Below are 15,785 nucleotides of genomic sequence, written 5' to 3'. Positions count from 1 at the left end.
TGTAGGGGAGCTTGGTAATATCAAATGTAGCAAACCTTTTGGGGGGTGGTTGTGTTTGACAGAAACCATTTGTAGACAAATATCAATTAAAAGTGAACAGCGGGTATACTCAATATCAAGGAACATTTTATGAGTAAACTTTAAAATGCTGACTTTTTCTCCTTACTGCGAAAGCTTTGGTATTTATGTTCTTGAAAGTCGAGCAAAAGGTTCAATGCCGTCGACATTTCAGAACTTTATAGAGATTGAACTGCTAATAAGCTTTGATATATAACCTTTGCATTGCAACGGACTACAATTGAAAGCAGGGCGCCTTTCGGAACTCCAGCATTTAGGACTGACGGTATTTCATGCCCTTGATATATAAACGCTACTTGTTTACCTGTGAACTCAAAGAGCAGTCGGGTGCGTGACACGCTGCTTTATTCCCGTATCCATTCGTACTGTTCCTTGCAAAAATGACCAGGATGCTATGCATCGTCCTGCTGCAATCAGCAGTTGTCTATACTCAAGACACAGACGAGAACCCTTGGCTATTGAAAAGAGAAGACGCGTTTCAATATCAGAATCCTTCACCGGTAAGACAGTCGATTTGCCCGTGCTATTGTCTGCTTCAGGACTCATTTTATGCTTTTTTTTTAGCGTGAACATTAGCTGCTATTTAGTTTGCGCGAACCTGTTGAAGATATCAGTTTTTAGTTGTTCAAATCATGAGACTGCGCATATAATTTCCCATCTTGCTGTCTCATAGTAAATTTAAGCACCTTTAACATTTTTACGTTCCGGAACGCCGCAAATAGTCTCATCAGCTAGACAATCCGCCAGAACGGAATTCGTGTTCGTTGCCTGGAAATTTATTCCTTTTTGCTATACGACCCCATAAAGTTCTACGATCAAACTGCTTTTTTGTTTTAGTGTGACCATAATATGGGGTTCTCTGTCTGTTTTTTTTTTTTGGTGTTCATTTCAGTTTTCGGTTACATTTTCTGATATCAGTATCTCAGCAACCAAAATTTTAGTGCGTGCGGCGCACATCTCCTACTTTTTCATGATTAGCGCTTTACTTTGGTTGTTTCATCGCACAAACTAGTCTCATCGCCAATTTTGAACACCTTTTCATACAATTTGGCTATAAAACTTCTCTCTTCAAAGCTGAGCAGCACCTTATTTGTTTACTCTTTGTAAAATTATTTTTCATGCAATTTCGTTTTCTCAATATGACCACAGGCTGAATTAATGATTCGGTTTTTAACAGTGGCTGTAAGAAATTATCTCACCGCATGCTCTTTCGTATATATGAAAAGCAGTAAAATGAGGTGAAAATTTCAGATTGGATGATGGACGATATTCCAATGCCTTTTACAATCTGTAGTTTAAATGCTATATGGGCTATATGTAAAGAACCCCACAAAGTATTCGTTCTCCTGAAAAGCGTGAAACCTCTTCTTGGGAGATTTTTAATGTGTTTTCGCTGTAGTGTTCCTATGGTGACCTCTACAATATGCTATTTCAGTAAACAGCATATACTTCACCGTTCTGGGTATTTTAAGATGGGACTGCCATAGTTAGTCTTCTGGCATTAAAAAGCGTTCCTCTCTCAATATTTGCGGGTAATTCTACTGTTGCCGAATATTTTCGCCTCCGTACATCTTCGTTATATATCAACCGGTTTGGTCTCAAGTACATACCCATAGTTTCGCAGCAGCAACTCAAAGTTTGGGGTGTTTTAGTGTCTTTGACCTCTGCTTTATTTTGCTGAAGTTCTTTCAACATTTCCTTATCAAAGTTTTCTCAGGACAAAATTTTCATCAGATGAAGAACCTCGTACACCTGTATTATCAGTTTTTTTATGTTTTTTTTTTAAGTTTGGTTTGGTTTGTGGGGTTTACCGCCTCAAAGCGACTCAGGCTATGAGAGACGCCGTAGTGGAGGACTCCGGAAATTTCGACCACCTGGGGCTTTTTAACATGCACTGACATCGCACAGTATACAAGCGCCTTGCTTTTCGCCTACGTCGAAAAGCTACCACCGAGTCCGGGATTCGTTCCCGAGGCCTTGGGAACAGTAGTCGAGCGCCGTAACCACTGCGCCACCCCGGCGGAGTAGTTATTTAAAGTTTGGTTTGGTTTGGTTTGGTTTGTGGGGTTTAACGTCCCAAAGCGACTCAGGCTATGAGAGACGCCGTAGTGGAGGACTCCGGAAATTTCGACCACCTGGGGTTCTTTAACGTGCACTGACATCGCACAGCACACGGGCACCTTGCTTTGCGCCTCCACCGAAAAGCGGCCGCCGAGGCCGGGATTCGATCCCGCGTCCTTGGGAAGAGTAGTCGAGTGCCGTAACCACTGCGCCACCCCGGCGGGGCAGTTATTTAAAGTAATGCTCCCATTTTAACTTTGCCAGATATATAAGCGTATATCCTGCGAGAGGGACCAATGATGGCTGTGTCTCATTATAATAATTCACAAATCGCCTTTATAGTTTATGTCATCGGCACCGTTCTTTGTTTCCTAAGATTACTTGAGACACCCGTCCACCTTTTCAACTTTTTAGGTAATGAACTCTAAAAAGTCAACCTTTCCATTTTCGGCTTGAAATTTCGTGTAGCGCCCAACATCATCGCTCCTGTACAGAATGTACTGACGACAGTGTGTAGTGCGTACTAAATATATAATCGACAGATCTGGATGTGAATAATCAATCTGAGCTTCTGTTTTGTTTGTCTACTCCGCCTTACCTCAGAGAAAAAATGATGTGCTAAAAATGCGTTTCAAGTTTACTGTATTTACATGGTACAAATTTGTCACTTTTATCCTTATACTTGAAATGTAGAATAAATGCATTATAAATGTGCTAGATGTCCAACACTGTATACTTTTGGAAATATCTTAAGTGTAAATTCTTTGTTCTCTTTGTCTATTTCAAACATAGGAATTGTACTTTTGTACGTTCTTATAAACTTCGGCTCGTTATACAGGGATAAATGTACCACTGTACAAATGAATTTTTTTAAAATGCTAGCAGGAACTATACAAATAATGTGCCACACGTATATTTCTATTATGCATCGGATACAGTTAAAATGTGCTAGAAATAAAATGCACTTTTCAAAAAAGAAAAACCAATACACAGAAACGGCATCAGAAATACACTCATCAATTTTGTGAAAAAGTACAAATACGCGAAGCGCTTTCAGAGCTGGCTAAGAAGAAACAAAAAAGGGTATTATTCACTTATGTACCTACGTCGAAATGTGTGTCGGTTTTTTCATGCTCCTTGCGATCGAGCTTTTGCAATCTTCACGCGAGGTGACATTACAAGCATTTTCATTCGGAAGTATATCCTTAACCTTGCTAGCCCTGTTCATTATGTGATAAATCTCCGGCTGCATGCGTGCGTGTGGAAGTTTAATGGCACGTAAAGGGAGCATTAGGCATCGTGTAGCAACAGACCTTGTCCCTGACAGATGTCAGTGTGTCACTACTTATGAGGTTTATGCATGAGATATTTGTTTGCCAACTATTCTTAGCGCCGTATTCTGAGTGCTTTCACACGATTACTCGTTTTAAGTAGCATAAAACTATTAGTCAAGTCAGACTCTACTTGCGACAGACATTATAGCTAAAGGAAAAATCTCACATATTAAAGATAACCTTCTTTGAGGAGCAATACTTGAAGTGTACTTCATACGAATTATTTGATACTTACAAAAGTACATATTTAATGCATTGCCATAATGTTTCAAAGGCATATGTAAAGCCACCGACAGACTTAACAGCAATGACAGAATGATGCAGGCCTGGACTACCGTCAGCGCCACGGAGCGATAGTCATCCACGCGTGATAATGATCTCGGTACTTTGTGGATGGTAGTACGCAGCTCATCAAGAGGGCGTTTTTGAGCTTCTTTATCGCCTATGCGGCCTCCAGGGCTCCGGCAACGCTCTTTGCAGTTATCGCGGGAACCATAAACTGCGCGCTAAGCTGACACAACTAGCGCCATTTGCGAGATTTATTGAATTTCCGTCCACGTAACAAAATATTTCGGTTCTGTGGTATGCTTCAAAGTAATCCCCTTATATGCCTAAACTTCGGGCAGTAAGAAAACTGAGAGACCCTATGTACAAAACATTTGTTATGCTTTGTGCTATAACTCAGATTCATCTTTATTTTGGGACATAGTTTCGTTAACATCGTGTTTTGAGCTTTTTTCTATCAAATATTTGCATGTTACACTCATGCACACACGCTGTCTCTTTCAAAAAGAAATATTCCGCCGTCTCAGCATGGAAAGGAAATAGGTAGGAACATTTGATTCTGGCTAGGTGAAGCAGAAAACAAAAAGAATGCAAAAATGACTTAAACAGTCTAGAGCGGGTGGCTCCATCACAAGCACTGTTAATGCCTCCATGCGCTCCGTCAGTGATTGATAAAGCGCGTCCACTAGCTCTACGTTCGCCTGCCGAAGCTGTCGTTACTACAGAGTCGCAACCCAGAGTAAGTCTGAAATGGCTGAACTGGAGCCTAAACGCCAGGAGACCATTGCATTCATCATGCCCCAAACATTTTCGATGATGTTGAGGTCGGGTCTGTGGCTTGGCTAAAGAATCTGCATTACACCATTGTTGCCTGCGAAGGCTTGCGTGTGTATTGAAGCGTGATCGTATTGAATTCAAAGGCAGCCTTACGGAAAGGGCCTATCCAACACATATGGCATCAAAGCATTATTCAAGACTGGTCGAGAATATAGGGTTAGGAACCAGGGCGGAGCAGACTTATAAAATTCTCTAGTAGTTAATGCATGCCTATACGGTCATCCTGCATTGAATGATGTGGGTGAGTTCTAAGCCCTGGTAGCTCATGGCACCCCAGAGGCTCACAGCCGTGCGCCCGCTCTACCACACGTCAAAGATATGCCACTCCTCGTAACCGAAAAAAGGGACCATTTTTTATCCATTCAACAGGTATAAAAGGACGCTTCAAAAATATATCAGTGGTTTTCAGGACGCCAAGCTCCCTGGCACTGTTTCCATCATGTGCAGAATCTTGCATCATTGTTGAACACGATGTAGAACCTGTCTTCTGCTGTACATTTTTCGTTAGCCTCTGCGAAATCCAGCTGCTGGCGGTGGTGCGGCGGGTAAGGTCCTGGATTCGTAGTGGTTGCCCGGTTTGGAATTCCAGCATTATGGAGCCTTCTGCTCGAGGTTTTCTCACTGACATATAGGCCGAGTTCGTCGCGTATTTCTCGCGTCGTGAGAAATGGATCATCAATCGAAGCCGCGAAAATCAGATCTTAGGGCGTTTTAGTGTGCTCCGGAACTCCACGCGGAGCATCTTACTATCTCACTCCGTCGCTAAACGCCTGAATAATGCGGTTGACAGTATAAACAGACCACCCAGTAATTTCAGGGATTTCACTTCGGCTCAGCAGCTGAGCCATATACACTATGGCAGCACGCTCGTCTGCGGCCACTCTTCGGGGCATTTAAACAAAATGGTCCTGAAACACTTGGCTTCGCAATACTTTTGATGACACGTCATCCTCTAATATTAATTGCATTGCCTATCACCCGGTTTTAGCGGTATTATCGTTGACACTCCCACACTGTTTTTCGTTATTTGTTTGAATTGCACGAAAGATCTCGCGCTTTATCATCGTTTCACGCCCCCTCGTCTTCAGTGTCAAGGTTATTTATTGCAGGGCACTCCAGATTATCACCCTTTGACAAATTCCATATGCATGCAGCTCCGGTGTAGAAATTTTTGCCTTCTCGTTTGTGCGCCGCGCGAACGGAGCTCCCGTTTAAGAACACGGGTTAGCCAGATCAAATAAGACCTCTGTATTACGACGCCACTAATAACCTGTGTAATTGTGGCAATTTACTGGCCATATACCTCTCATAAATATATAAGGGTAAATGATGTGGCATACACGCGAGTCATTTTCTAAACATGACCTAAAGATTGCCTGCGAACCAGTTGTGGCGGCAGTAAAAACCTAAACAGAATATTCCAAAATGTAATAAACGCTAGCATAGACGAGTAGATTTGCTATCCTTACGCATTTTGCAGGATAGCAAATGTGTTCCTTGTTAGCTTAGATAGCACGCTTATATTTTTTTGGTCACAAATTAGCACTTTTGCCTCGCTTCGTCCCATGTATGATCTCCAAAGCGGACTAAAAAAAGCAGGACATCGAGGGAAATTGTTCCGCAAAAAGTAAACCGATAAGGAGAGTGGAAGAGTACGAAAATGAGGACGAACTGACAATTTCACGCGACAGATTGATTTCCTGCTAAACTTTACGGCCTCTACTTGCGAATTTTCGGCTTGCTGCTTGGTTTTGACGTCTTTGCTGGGACAGAATGCCTTTGATTTTATGTAGAAATATTTTGAAAGCGCGTCAAACTTCTGATAATGTAAAAGTTGATAGATCCGCATCATTCATAATAAACTCGCAAGGGCGCCAACCACAGCAATTTAGCGCGCAATTTTCGGTTCTCGCGATCAGAAAAACAGCAGAGAGTATTGCACGGCTTGGGAGGACGCATCGGCAAGCACAAAGCTCAGAAACTCCTCCGCAGGGAGCACTCCGTCCACGCGGCAATAAGCAGAAGCAAAAGAGCAGCCAAAGCGATTGGCGCGCCAGCTGTCCGCAGTAGCAAACGTGCCGTGAGCATTATTTTGCATCCAGTGACTATCGCCTCGCGGCGCTGACGTCGGTCCACCCCGAGCGTTTAGATATATATATATATACGCATATTTTAAAAATATATTTCGAATATTGTCTAAGAAACGGAATAAGATTATATGTTTAATATATTTGATAGTAAACTTGGAAAAAATTGGAAAACTTGGAAAACTGTTTGCTAAGGGTAAATATATTCTTGAAACTTCCGATGCATCATGATGTTTACACTATCGCCGGTGTTTCACTAGCATCTAGTTGTGATTCTGTTCTATTCTTGCTGAGGAGCAAACGTCTTGGAAAGAAAATAAGACCTAGCATTAGTTTCACTGTTATTCATAAAGAGACGAGCGGAAGCACTATTTTAGCAAGGTTACACACTGTTTTGCCTGGTTTCTGTGCCTTACCATTCTCTTAGTAGGCCCGGCCTGCAAAACTGCACGAGTGATCGAAGGAGCTTAGCTTAGCTGCGCGTGGCGGTGGCAGCAGCTGTCGCAGCTGAGGCGAGTCACGTGGTATGATAATGGACCGCTCCCCCGGTTTAGTCAAGCGGTACCTTTACTGAACTTTTAAGTTCCGGCTCGGAAAGTCAGAATATCGAAAGTCCTACGGAATCTACAGTGCAGAAATGCAAAGCCTAAGCATTGGTGGTGCACAGGGTGTATCACGTTTATTCTCATTACCATTATCAACTAAATGCATCATTATTATCATCGTCAAAGTAATCATCGTCCTTATCCCTTCCCCACGAAAAATGTGCTTTATAGACCTTTCAAAAGCTTGTCTAATCAGCCTTTTATTTCAATCTCCCATTTGATTTGGGGGCAGAGCATTATAACGTTGTTGACTGATTAGTTTCCACTAGACGCGGTAAGGGTCGATGTAACGAGGCAGAAGTTTCTCACATATGCCCACACGTCTGGCTGGGAGCCAAGAAGTACAACTCAACTAGGAGGGTAGTGGACGTCCTGGTGTTCAACACTGTAACCATGATTTTGAAAGCGCTGAGAAGCTCCTAGCCGATCTCGAGCCTTATGATTGGCGGCATCAGCGCGGGCGATGAAATCAGAGGCGTACAATCAGGAGTGGTCTAAAGGCAGTAAGGTGTCGAAGAAAAGTAAAGGATCACGGCCGAAAAGTTGATAGAAGGGAGAGTACCTGGCGGTATCATGGCGTGAGGAAGTCAGGTGAATGTCATGAGAAGTAAAGATATTTCATTCACAGTGGTGGTCAGAAACATACATTGACACCAAGTCGGTCAGTGTGCGATTTAGGCGCGCTGTAAGACCGTTCGTTTGTGAATGGTAGGCTGCTATTATCTTGTTGCACACGGCGTATGAGCGACAAATGTCACACACAACTTGAGAAAGGTAGCTGCGATGGCAGTCGGTGAGCAATTGTCGATAAGTGCCATGAAGCAAAATGACGTCATGCAGAAGAAAGTCAAGAAAGTCTACAAAGTTGGAGGCACATCTGGTGGGGATAGCTCTTCGTATAGCATACCAGGTGTGTAATCAGTTGCCATGGCAATCAGTTTGTTCAATGAGGTCGACATGGGAAATTGTTCAATAAGGTCGAGACAGACACAACAAAACAACGCAGTTGGAACTGCTAGAGGTTTCAGGAACCAACTGGGCTGAACAGAAAGGTAGATACCTGGCCGGTAGAATCGTCATAGAATACTGGTCTATGCACCCGACATTTCCAAGTATGCTGCGTTAAGGCGTCATGAAGGTACGCTAGGGCTGTAGAGCGGAGGAGATTGGTCGGAACCACAAGCAAAAGGTCTACAACGTCTGAACGCACGTTGCGTGAGAATAATTTTTCGTTATGCAGCCCAAACGTATAGACGGATAGACGGGAGCTGTCGGCGAAGATGTTAATGATAGGACGCAAGGAATATTCACGACTCTCTTCAACGCCGGTGCGGAGAAAATCCGATATGGAAAATCGCAGTCCTCAGCAGTGTGGTCAGGCAGTTCGGGAGCATAGACGGGATGATGGGACAAGCAGGCGGCGTCTTGATGTAAGCGGCCTGACTTGTACATAGCAGTCAACATGTATGGTTGTAATCGGAAGGCCCAGCAACCTAACCGGCCAGTAGGGTCCTTTAATAAAAGCAGCTGAGAAAAGGCATGGTGGCCCGTCACTATGCTGGGGAGCCTCCCAAACAAATAAGGGCAGAATACGGCAATTGAAAGGGCGAGCAATTGGCGCTCAGTATTGAAGTAGTTGCGCTTGGACTGAGATAGCAGGCGGCAAGCATAGGAAATCACAAGTGCCCGTGGTGGTGCTGGGCAAGGATTGTGTCAATACCTTGACCACTAGCATCAGTGTACAGTTCAGTAGGTGTAGACGGGTCGAATTGCGCCAGAACGGGGATCTGAGAGCGCGGAAATAAGCGTTCTGAAGGTAGGCACTTGCTCACGGTTCCAGGAGAAATTCATGTTTTTCTGAAGAGGGGAGGTAAGGAGACTATATCTGCGAAGTTCCGAATGAAGGCGCGGAATAGGAGAACAGCCCGAGAATACATCAAATACCACTCAACTGTGTTACATGAAGAAGGGGATTCTCGAAGTGCACGATATTATTCAGGCCGGCTGCACACCAGTTGCATCAACGAAATGGAACAGGATTATTATTTGGCGGTGGCCGAAGCTGAATTTCTTGGCATCAAGTTGAAGATCGGCGCGGCGAAAGGCCGCCAGGATCGTAGAAAGTCAGTGAAGGTGTCTTGTGTTCGGGGGAGAGAGAACGGCAACGTCATCTAAGTAGCATAAATATGTCGTCCATTTGAAGCCACAGAGGAGCGAATCCATAATGTGCTCGAAAGTCACATTAGCGTTAGCAATGCCAATTGGCATGACCTTGAATTGACTGAACTGACAAATGCGGTTTTCTCGCGACCCTGTTTGTCAACAGCTGTTTTTAAATAGCCGGAATGCATATGTACGGAAGAAAACTAGCTTTCCCCCTGAAAGCAGTCAAGTGCGTCGTAATTTCTTGGAAGAGATTAAACGGGCTTTTAGTTTTGTTTTATATGAACATACTGTTTGTTCCCTTTTGGGACCTTTACAGGATTGAATTTATAGACAACAAGAAGGCAAGTTAACAACATAACAATGCAAAAGCCAGCAATCAGGTTTAAGAACGAGAAATCAGCATTCATAATCGGAAACATTGAGTGAATAACAGAACATCGAAGATAACCAACTCTGGCGTTGATAGCATGCGTTCAGACACGTTCAAAGTATTCCTTAATATTTGAATAACGTGGAGATAGTTGACACAGAATCCACAAGTTTGATTTTTCTTCTTTCGAAAACGGCAGTCGACGTTCAGAGACTACAGGAAGGCTCAGTAACATTGTTCGTCAGCATCTTGTAGACTTCCTTGTATATTAGGTGGCACTCAACAATGGAGAGACGATAAGGCCTTCAGTGAATAGGGCTGGCATCATCAGTATTGATGCAACAAGAAACGACTGATGACGAACGACTGATGAGTGGGCTCAAAGGTGTGCCCTAATTTCAAATATGTCGCTGTACGAAAAGAAAAGAAGGAAAGAGCATCTATCGCTCTGCTGCTTTCATCGGAAAGAAAGTTGTATAGAGAAGCTTGTACCGGTGGCTCAGACACATGCGCAGATTCAAGGGCAACAACTTCGAAGGCAGCCAACGCAAACGGTCAGCCAGAGCAATTCAATGGGATAAAACGGACGGAGCGGCTGAAGTTAAGGAGTGAAGGTAGGTGCGGTTAGTCATGACGATAACTACGGTGTATTGAGGATAACGTTGCGATGCAGAAATACAACAGTAATTGGGCAGGTGGCGTATATGTCATCAAGAATGGCAGGGAAGGAGGCCAAAGGAACATATATGGCAGCTTCGGGCAGTGGGCGAACAATCTCGGTGAATGGGAGGCATGACTTGATATCTGTGGGTTAGGAGCAGAACAAGAGGTCTAAGTGAAGAAGGCCACTCGAGCAATAAACCAGGGCAGAGTGGGCCGTTAAAACTTCGATACCAAGGATCACATCTTGAGAGCAGCGGTCGATGACAGTAAGGAGCACAGGGGCAGTGCTACAGCAAATGCTTACGCGCGCAGTGCACAGTCCCATGACTTCGCCAACGCTTCCATCGGCGACGCAAACACCTCATGAATCGGTGGTTGTGACTACCTTTTGAGACGGCGGCGAAACTAAGAGCTGAGGATGGCAATTTGAGCACCAGTGTCGATGAGTGTGGTAACAAGAACACTATACACGTATATATCTACAAGGTTGCGGCAATAAACGAGGGTCAGCAGAGGATTTTCGGACCAGGTCTTCAATGCAGCGTCACCTCCAGGATCTGCATCGGTAATTTTTCAAGAAGAGAGCCATAGAATGGGGGGATGATCAACGGCAAGGTTGGGGCGAGTGGGAGACGGCGAGCGGCAGGAGGTGCGCGGGGACGCAGATTTAAATTTATGGGAAGGCGTACCACGGGAAGATTTTGCGTGTGGTCGTTAGTCGTCGTTGCGATCGTGATAGTAGCGAGGTCGAAGTGGCGGAAACCAACGACTGCGGCAATGGCGAGAAATGTGGCCGACACGGGAGCAGAAGAAGCAGATGGATCGATCGTCAGAGTTTAGACATTTTGAGGAGTTGCGGTAGAGGTAGCAGTACAACGTTGGGAGGGGCGCAGTAGGAGCAGCAGCAGATACCAAAGGAACGGTGGGATGGAAAGATGGCTGCGCGGATGGCTGACGAGAGTTGAGGCTTACGTAGCATTGAGGCCCATATACGCGAATTACTTTCGAATGACAGCTTGATTCAGGGCTATATTAGGAACTCCCGCTGAGGGGTGAATGCAACGGGGGTCGTAGCCTCCTACTCTCTACGAACATTTCTTCCATGTTTGCAGATGGGACGGCTGCTGCAATGTTGGAAGATCCTGGCTTGGAGACGTAGGAGCTGCGTTTGGCAAGCAGTCGAAGCGGGGAGAATTACGACGGTGCTTAGCTTGCTCCAACCGCCGACATACCTCAAAAACGCAGTTGGCCGTCACACAGTCTTTACAATGGAGGTGGTTAAATGCGGCGCCATGAATTCCCTTTCAGATTTGGCGCACCTTATCAGACTCGGAAATGGTGCTGTATACTTTGCGGCATAGAGGTAGGATGTGTTGTATGCAGACAGATATGATTCGGTTGATGACTCTGCTCGTGACGCTAGGTCTTTCTTAGCGCTTCGCTTCCGTCCAATCGGCTTTCCAATAAGATTCAGGTTCTACTCTATGCACATATGGCAGGATGTGACATCTTCGCGCTTCGTAAACTAGACGCGCGCCGTATCCACTGTGCGAAGATGAGGTTTGCAATCATTAGGTCCGCGCCCCGTCTGTCATGCTTACTGACGTGCCCGTACATAGCTTACATTGGTGCCGCAAAAGGTACGCGGATTATGAGGCTGTGGAACGACGACAGTGGATGCTGATTGTGCTGCTGTACAAGGGATTCCTTCGGATAGCATATTGATATAATTTGGCCGGCGGCCACTCTCGTCTCATAGCCGACACGCTGCTCCAAAATGTTACCACGCACACTCCGACGTAGCCGCAACAGTTAACCGTCAGGGGCATACTCGCCATCAGGACTGCCCCAGTACATCTTCATCATCTCCGAAAGTGCTTAAATAAATTGATAGATGTATGTATTCAAATGAAAGGCACAGAGGTTGGCCGGAACGATTGAAATCTGGACTGCTACTCTGCACTGGGGAAAGGGAAGGGGCGAAGAAGAACAACATGATGGGTGGCGATGTGGAAGAACGCATATAAAAAATATATAGCGGCACGGCAGCTTGCTTTACAAGCGGAGAGTGCGTAAAGTAATAATACCTTACATGTGAACATACATAGTGCGAAATAAAGGCAAGACCGATGAACTAAACGAAATCGGGAAGTTTGTTTTGTGCTCAAGCGGCTTTTCAGGGAACAAAGATGCGATGAGCAGAAACCAATTGTATAATTCTTTTCTCAAGAAGGTTGTAAATAAAAATGTTTAAAAAATAGAAAAACATCGTGGGCGTTAATCTTTTCACGGCTACTCAACCTTGGTTTTGCACATTATTCATCTTTCGTTCGTGCGCCCTTATTCCTTTTTCTTCTCATCTTTTTTTCCACACATCTGTTTGGCTTTTTTCACCGAAAATACTGTCTAGTTAGGCTTTTCCAATGTCAAGTTGCTATCTGGTTTTATAACCTGCATAACATGTGGTTCTCAGTTTATTGGCGCGCCCTGGATGTCACGCTGCATGATTATTACCCTTGATGGGTGCATGCCTTCTGTGTACAGGTGGGTTTCAGTTTTCTCAAGTAAAGTTGCAAGCTCAATGCTCTCTCCTATCTCCATTTTGTATTTTTATTGTGTTCGCGCTACTCATGCTTATGATTTAGCTAATTTGATCAAAGGTCACATGTGCGAAGGCATGTCACGTTCAATATCGTTTTCGGCCTCAGGCTGGAACCCGAATGTTAGGCTTCAACAAAAGCATCTCTGAACGAACCCTTAGTCCTGATGAACTAAAAGGTGTTGGAATGCTAAGTAACCCTAAGGACATAATGCGATAACGATGTGTTTGGGCCAATGAGCAAGGATCGAATAAGAAGACAACATGCAATCCAAAGTGCGAGAGAGCGGCAGTTAGCCGTCCGAGGTGATAGGCAGCGGTGGCAGAGACGAGCGTTTCCTACTCGCGTCCTACGATATACTCATGGCTTCGAATCCACTCCCAAGGATTTTCCGATACAAAGCTTATAGGTGGAGGTGTCGCAGGTACTTAGCGAGTTTGCGATATACACCGAACGTAGCGCTGTTGCAGTAAGACAGGTGTGCATTTGCAAGGATTTGTAAATTTCACTGCATTAAAGAAGGGTATCTCTGCTGCAGTGTTTAATAAAAAGAATTTAACAGTGTGCATTTCCAACATTTTCATTCAATGACCCTTAATCTTCGATATGGGATTATATCACCATTTATCTCTGTTGCCAGACTATACAGAAGGGTACGCTTGTAAGAGTGCAAACGGCAGTGTAGTGCCATGCTATGAGATCCATGTCTCTCACAATCTCCTGGGCTTCACTTAAGTGGTTATTTAGGTACTTAGAGGCCTTCAATTTTGCTTTGAAGGAACTATTTCCTTTTGCAAGAAGTGAATCCTGCGAATTCGCGACGAGTGCCCAATATTTTTTTTTTTTTTTGTGGTTGTCTTCTGAACCCGCTCAAATTGCGTGTGCGAAATGCAAGCGTTCATTCGAGGATAGTGCCTGGAACCTTGATGCTCGCAATAGGTAACCTTACCTTTCCTCACCATCTTGTCCGAACTATTACCTTTCTGCGTATGTTACTCGATACGCTTAGGGATCGCACCTGGTAATGGCTCGACTCTTACTTTACTCACTTCACAAAACGGGCAAGAATGCAGATTTTTTTGCTGTCTTTTTCATGATAGTTTTCAATTTTTAAGAAATTCTGGTTATATTTGCACAAGTGGGCTTCTTAGCGGCAACTGCTTTTAAGCATTTTGCAGAAGGAAAAGAGATATGGGCCTGAATTTGGCTGCAGATTATCCGCCTACTGTCGGATCTGTCCCCTGTAGAGCAGAAACTCTCATAATTTTCAGAGTTAGCAATAGGTTTGAAGCTAGTTGCCCCAACAACAGTAACACAAGCCCTATTTTCCAGCCACCGAATCGATCAGTAGAACGACGGCAGGCAAAATGAAAAGCCCATGGCCAAGTCATTTCCCATATCGCTTTTTATACGCGCCATCTGCACGCAAAATATCACAACCAAGTTGTGTTGTGGCTGCAGATTTCTCGGTTTTTCTTCAAAACAATGGCACAACCATCCTTTGTTTAGGGATAAATGATGCGCCATGCCAGTCTTTCTGAATTCTACGCTAGTGAGATTAGAGGTGATATCTGCGTTAATGAGGTTGGAGGTCAGATTCGTATACGAATTCGAACTGGCAACATATGGACTTCCAATTCTGTGCTGCTCAATAAAAGTGACTGAGGGCCAATCACTTTGTCGGTCTCGCAGTGTCTCATCCAGTAAGCAAAATCTTGTCAAACCATTACAACAATCACAGAGTAGGTACGGCATGTTTCGAATTGGTTTATGCTAATACGTTTTAGAGGCAAGTGCTGCTGCCTTAGCCAAGGCGCCTGCAAACAGCTTCAGGTGTCACAGTTCTTTTTCTTTTTCACAACTTTGTCGCGTGGCAGGTAAGACAATTAAGGAATGTGTTGAATATATTTAATATTCCATGCCAAAAACCCTGACCACAAGGGCTAATTTACCTATCTAATCAGCTAATTGTGGTTTAGAGAAAGCCAAACTTATCTTAAGCATTTCGATTAATATGCAGCGTTCCTTCAGTATAGACGTAGTTATGCAGGTGATGAACTGCAAAGCAATACTATTGAATATTTATTGCAGTTCACAAATACACGCCGCCTCATTTTTATTGCAGTGGCTTGGTCAAGATTTCCTGCTCCTCGCAGCTACACAATCCGCCTGGGATGAGTCTAAAAGCATGTGCCTCCGGACTACATTTATTAATAAAACAAAGAACGCATTCAACCATAAAGTAAGCTACCGCTCGATTACACAAATCAGGTAAGAGTCAGAGTCAGTGTTCAGAGCCTGACAAATATCAAATGCACGAGGAATTTTGTACCGGCCTCATTGTCTTTAGCGATACATAGAAAACGTAGAGCCAGCTTATAAGAATTGGCTGTCAGATTAAACTTGGATAGTACGCCACACATGAAGCTCTACGAATTTATATGGCATTGGTATGTAAAGACTTCATAAAAGTGCACTTTTTAATCACGTTTCTAATGAAGGCCAAGGGTACTTTATTATAGTGCCTACCTACAGTTAATTCTTTGTGGTTAGCCAACAGGCACTTTTCACGATGTGTTGAGTGGATTGAAAGTAAACATTTGTTTGGAACAATCTCCTAGGCCCATAGAACGCTGAATAAAGGAATGTAGCAAAGGAACAGAGCGCTCTGCTTGAACAAAGGGTGCGCCGAAGGGCGC

General features: G+C 44.2%; 1 protein-coding gene across 1 annotated transcript in view; it reads left to right on the top strand.

The window, feature by feature from the left end:
• The first annotated feature begins 375 nt into the window (after nucleotides 1-375).
• LOC146176969 (uncharacterized) overlaps nucleotides 376-15,785 on the top strand; it is a 38,171-nt gene continuing 22,761 nt past the window's right edge. The window contains exons 1-2 of the mRNA XM_084581059.1: nucleotides 376-578; nucleotides 15,212-15,357. Coding sequence (XP_084437185.1) covers nucleotides 459-578; nucleotides 15,212-15,357 — 266 coding nt within the window. The 5' untranslated portion in view covers nucleotides 376-458. The remainder of the gene's footprint in view (nucleotides 579-15,211; nucleotides 15,358-15,785) is intronic.

This window comes from Amblyomma maculatum, chromosome 10 (assembly GCF_055883805.1).
Source record: "Amblyomma maculatum isolate TAMU_Amacu chromosome 10, ASM5588380v1, whole genome shotgun sequence".
In the NCBI taxonomy this organism is placed as follows: Eukaryota; Metazoa; Arthropoda; class Arachnida; order Ixodida; family Ixodidae; genus Amblyomma; species Amblyomma maculatum.
Note: the sequence above shows the minus strand (reverse complement) of the source record. Positions and strands in the feature narration are given on the sequence as shown.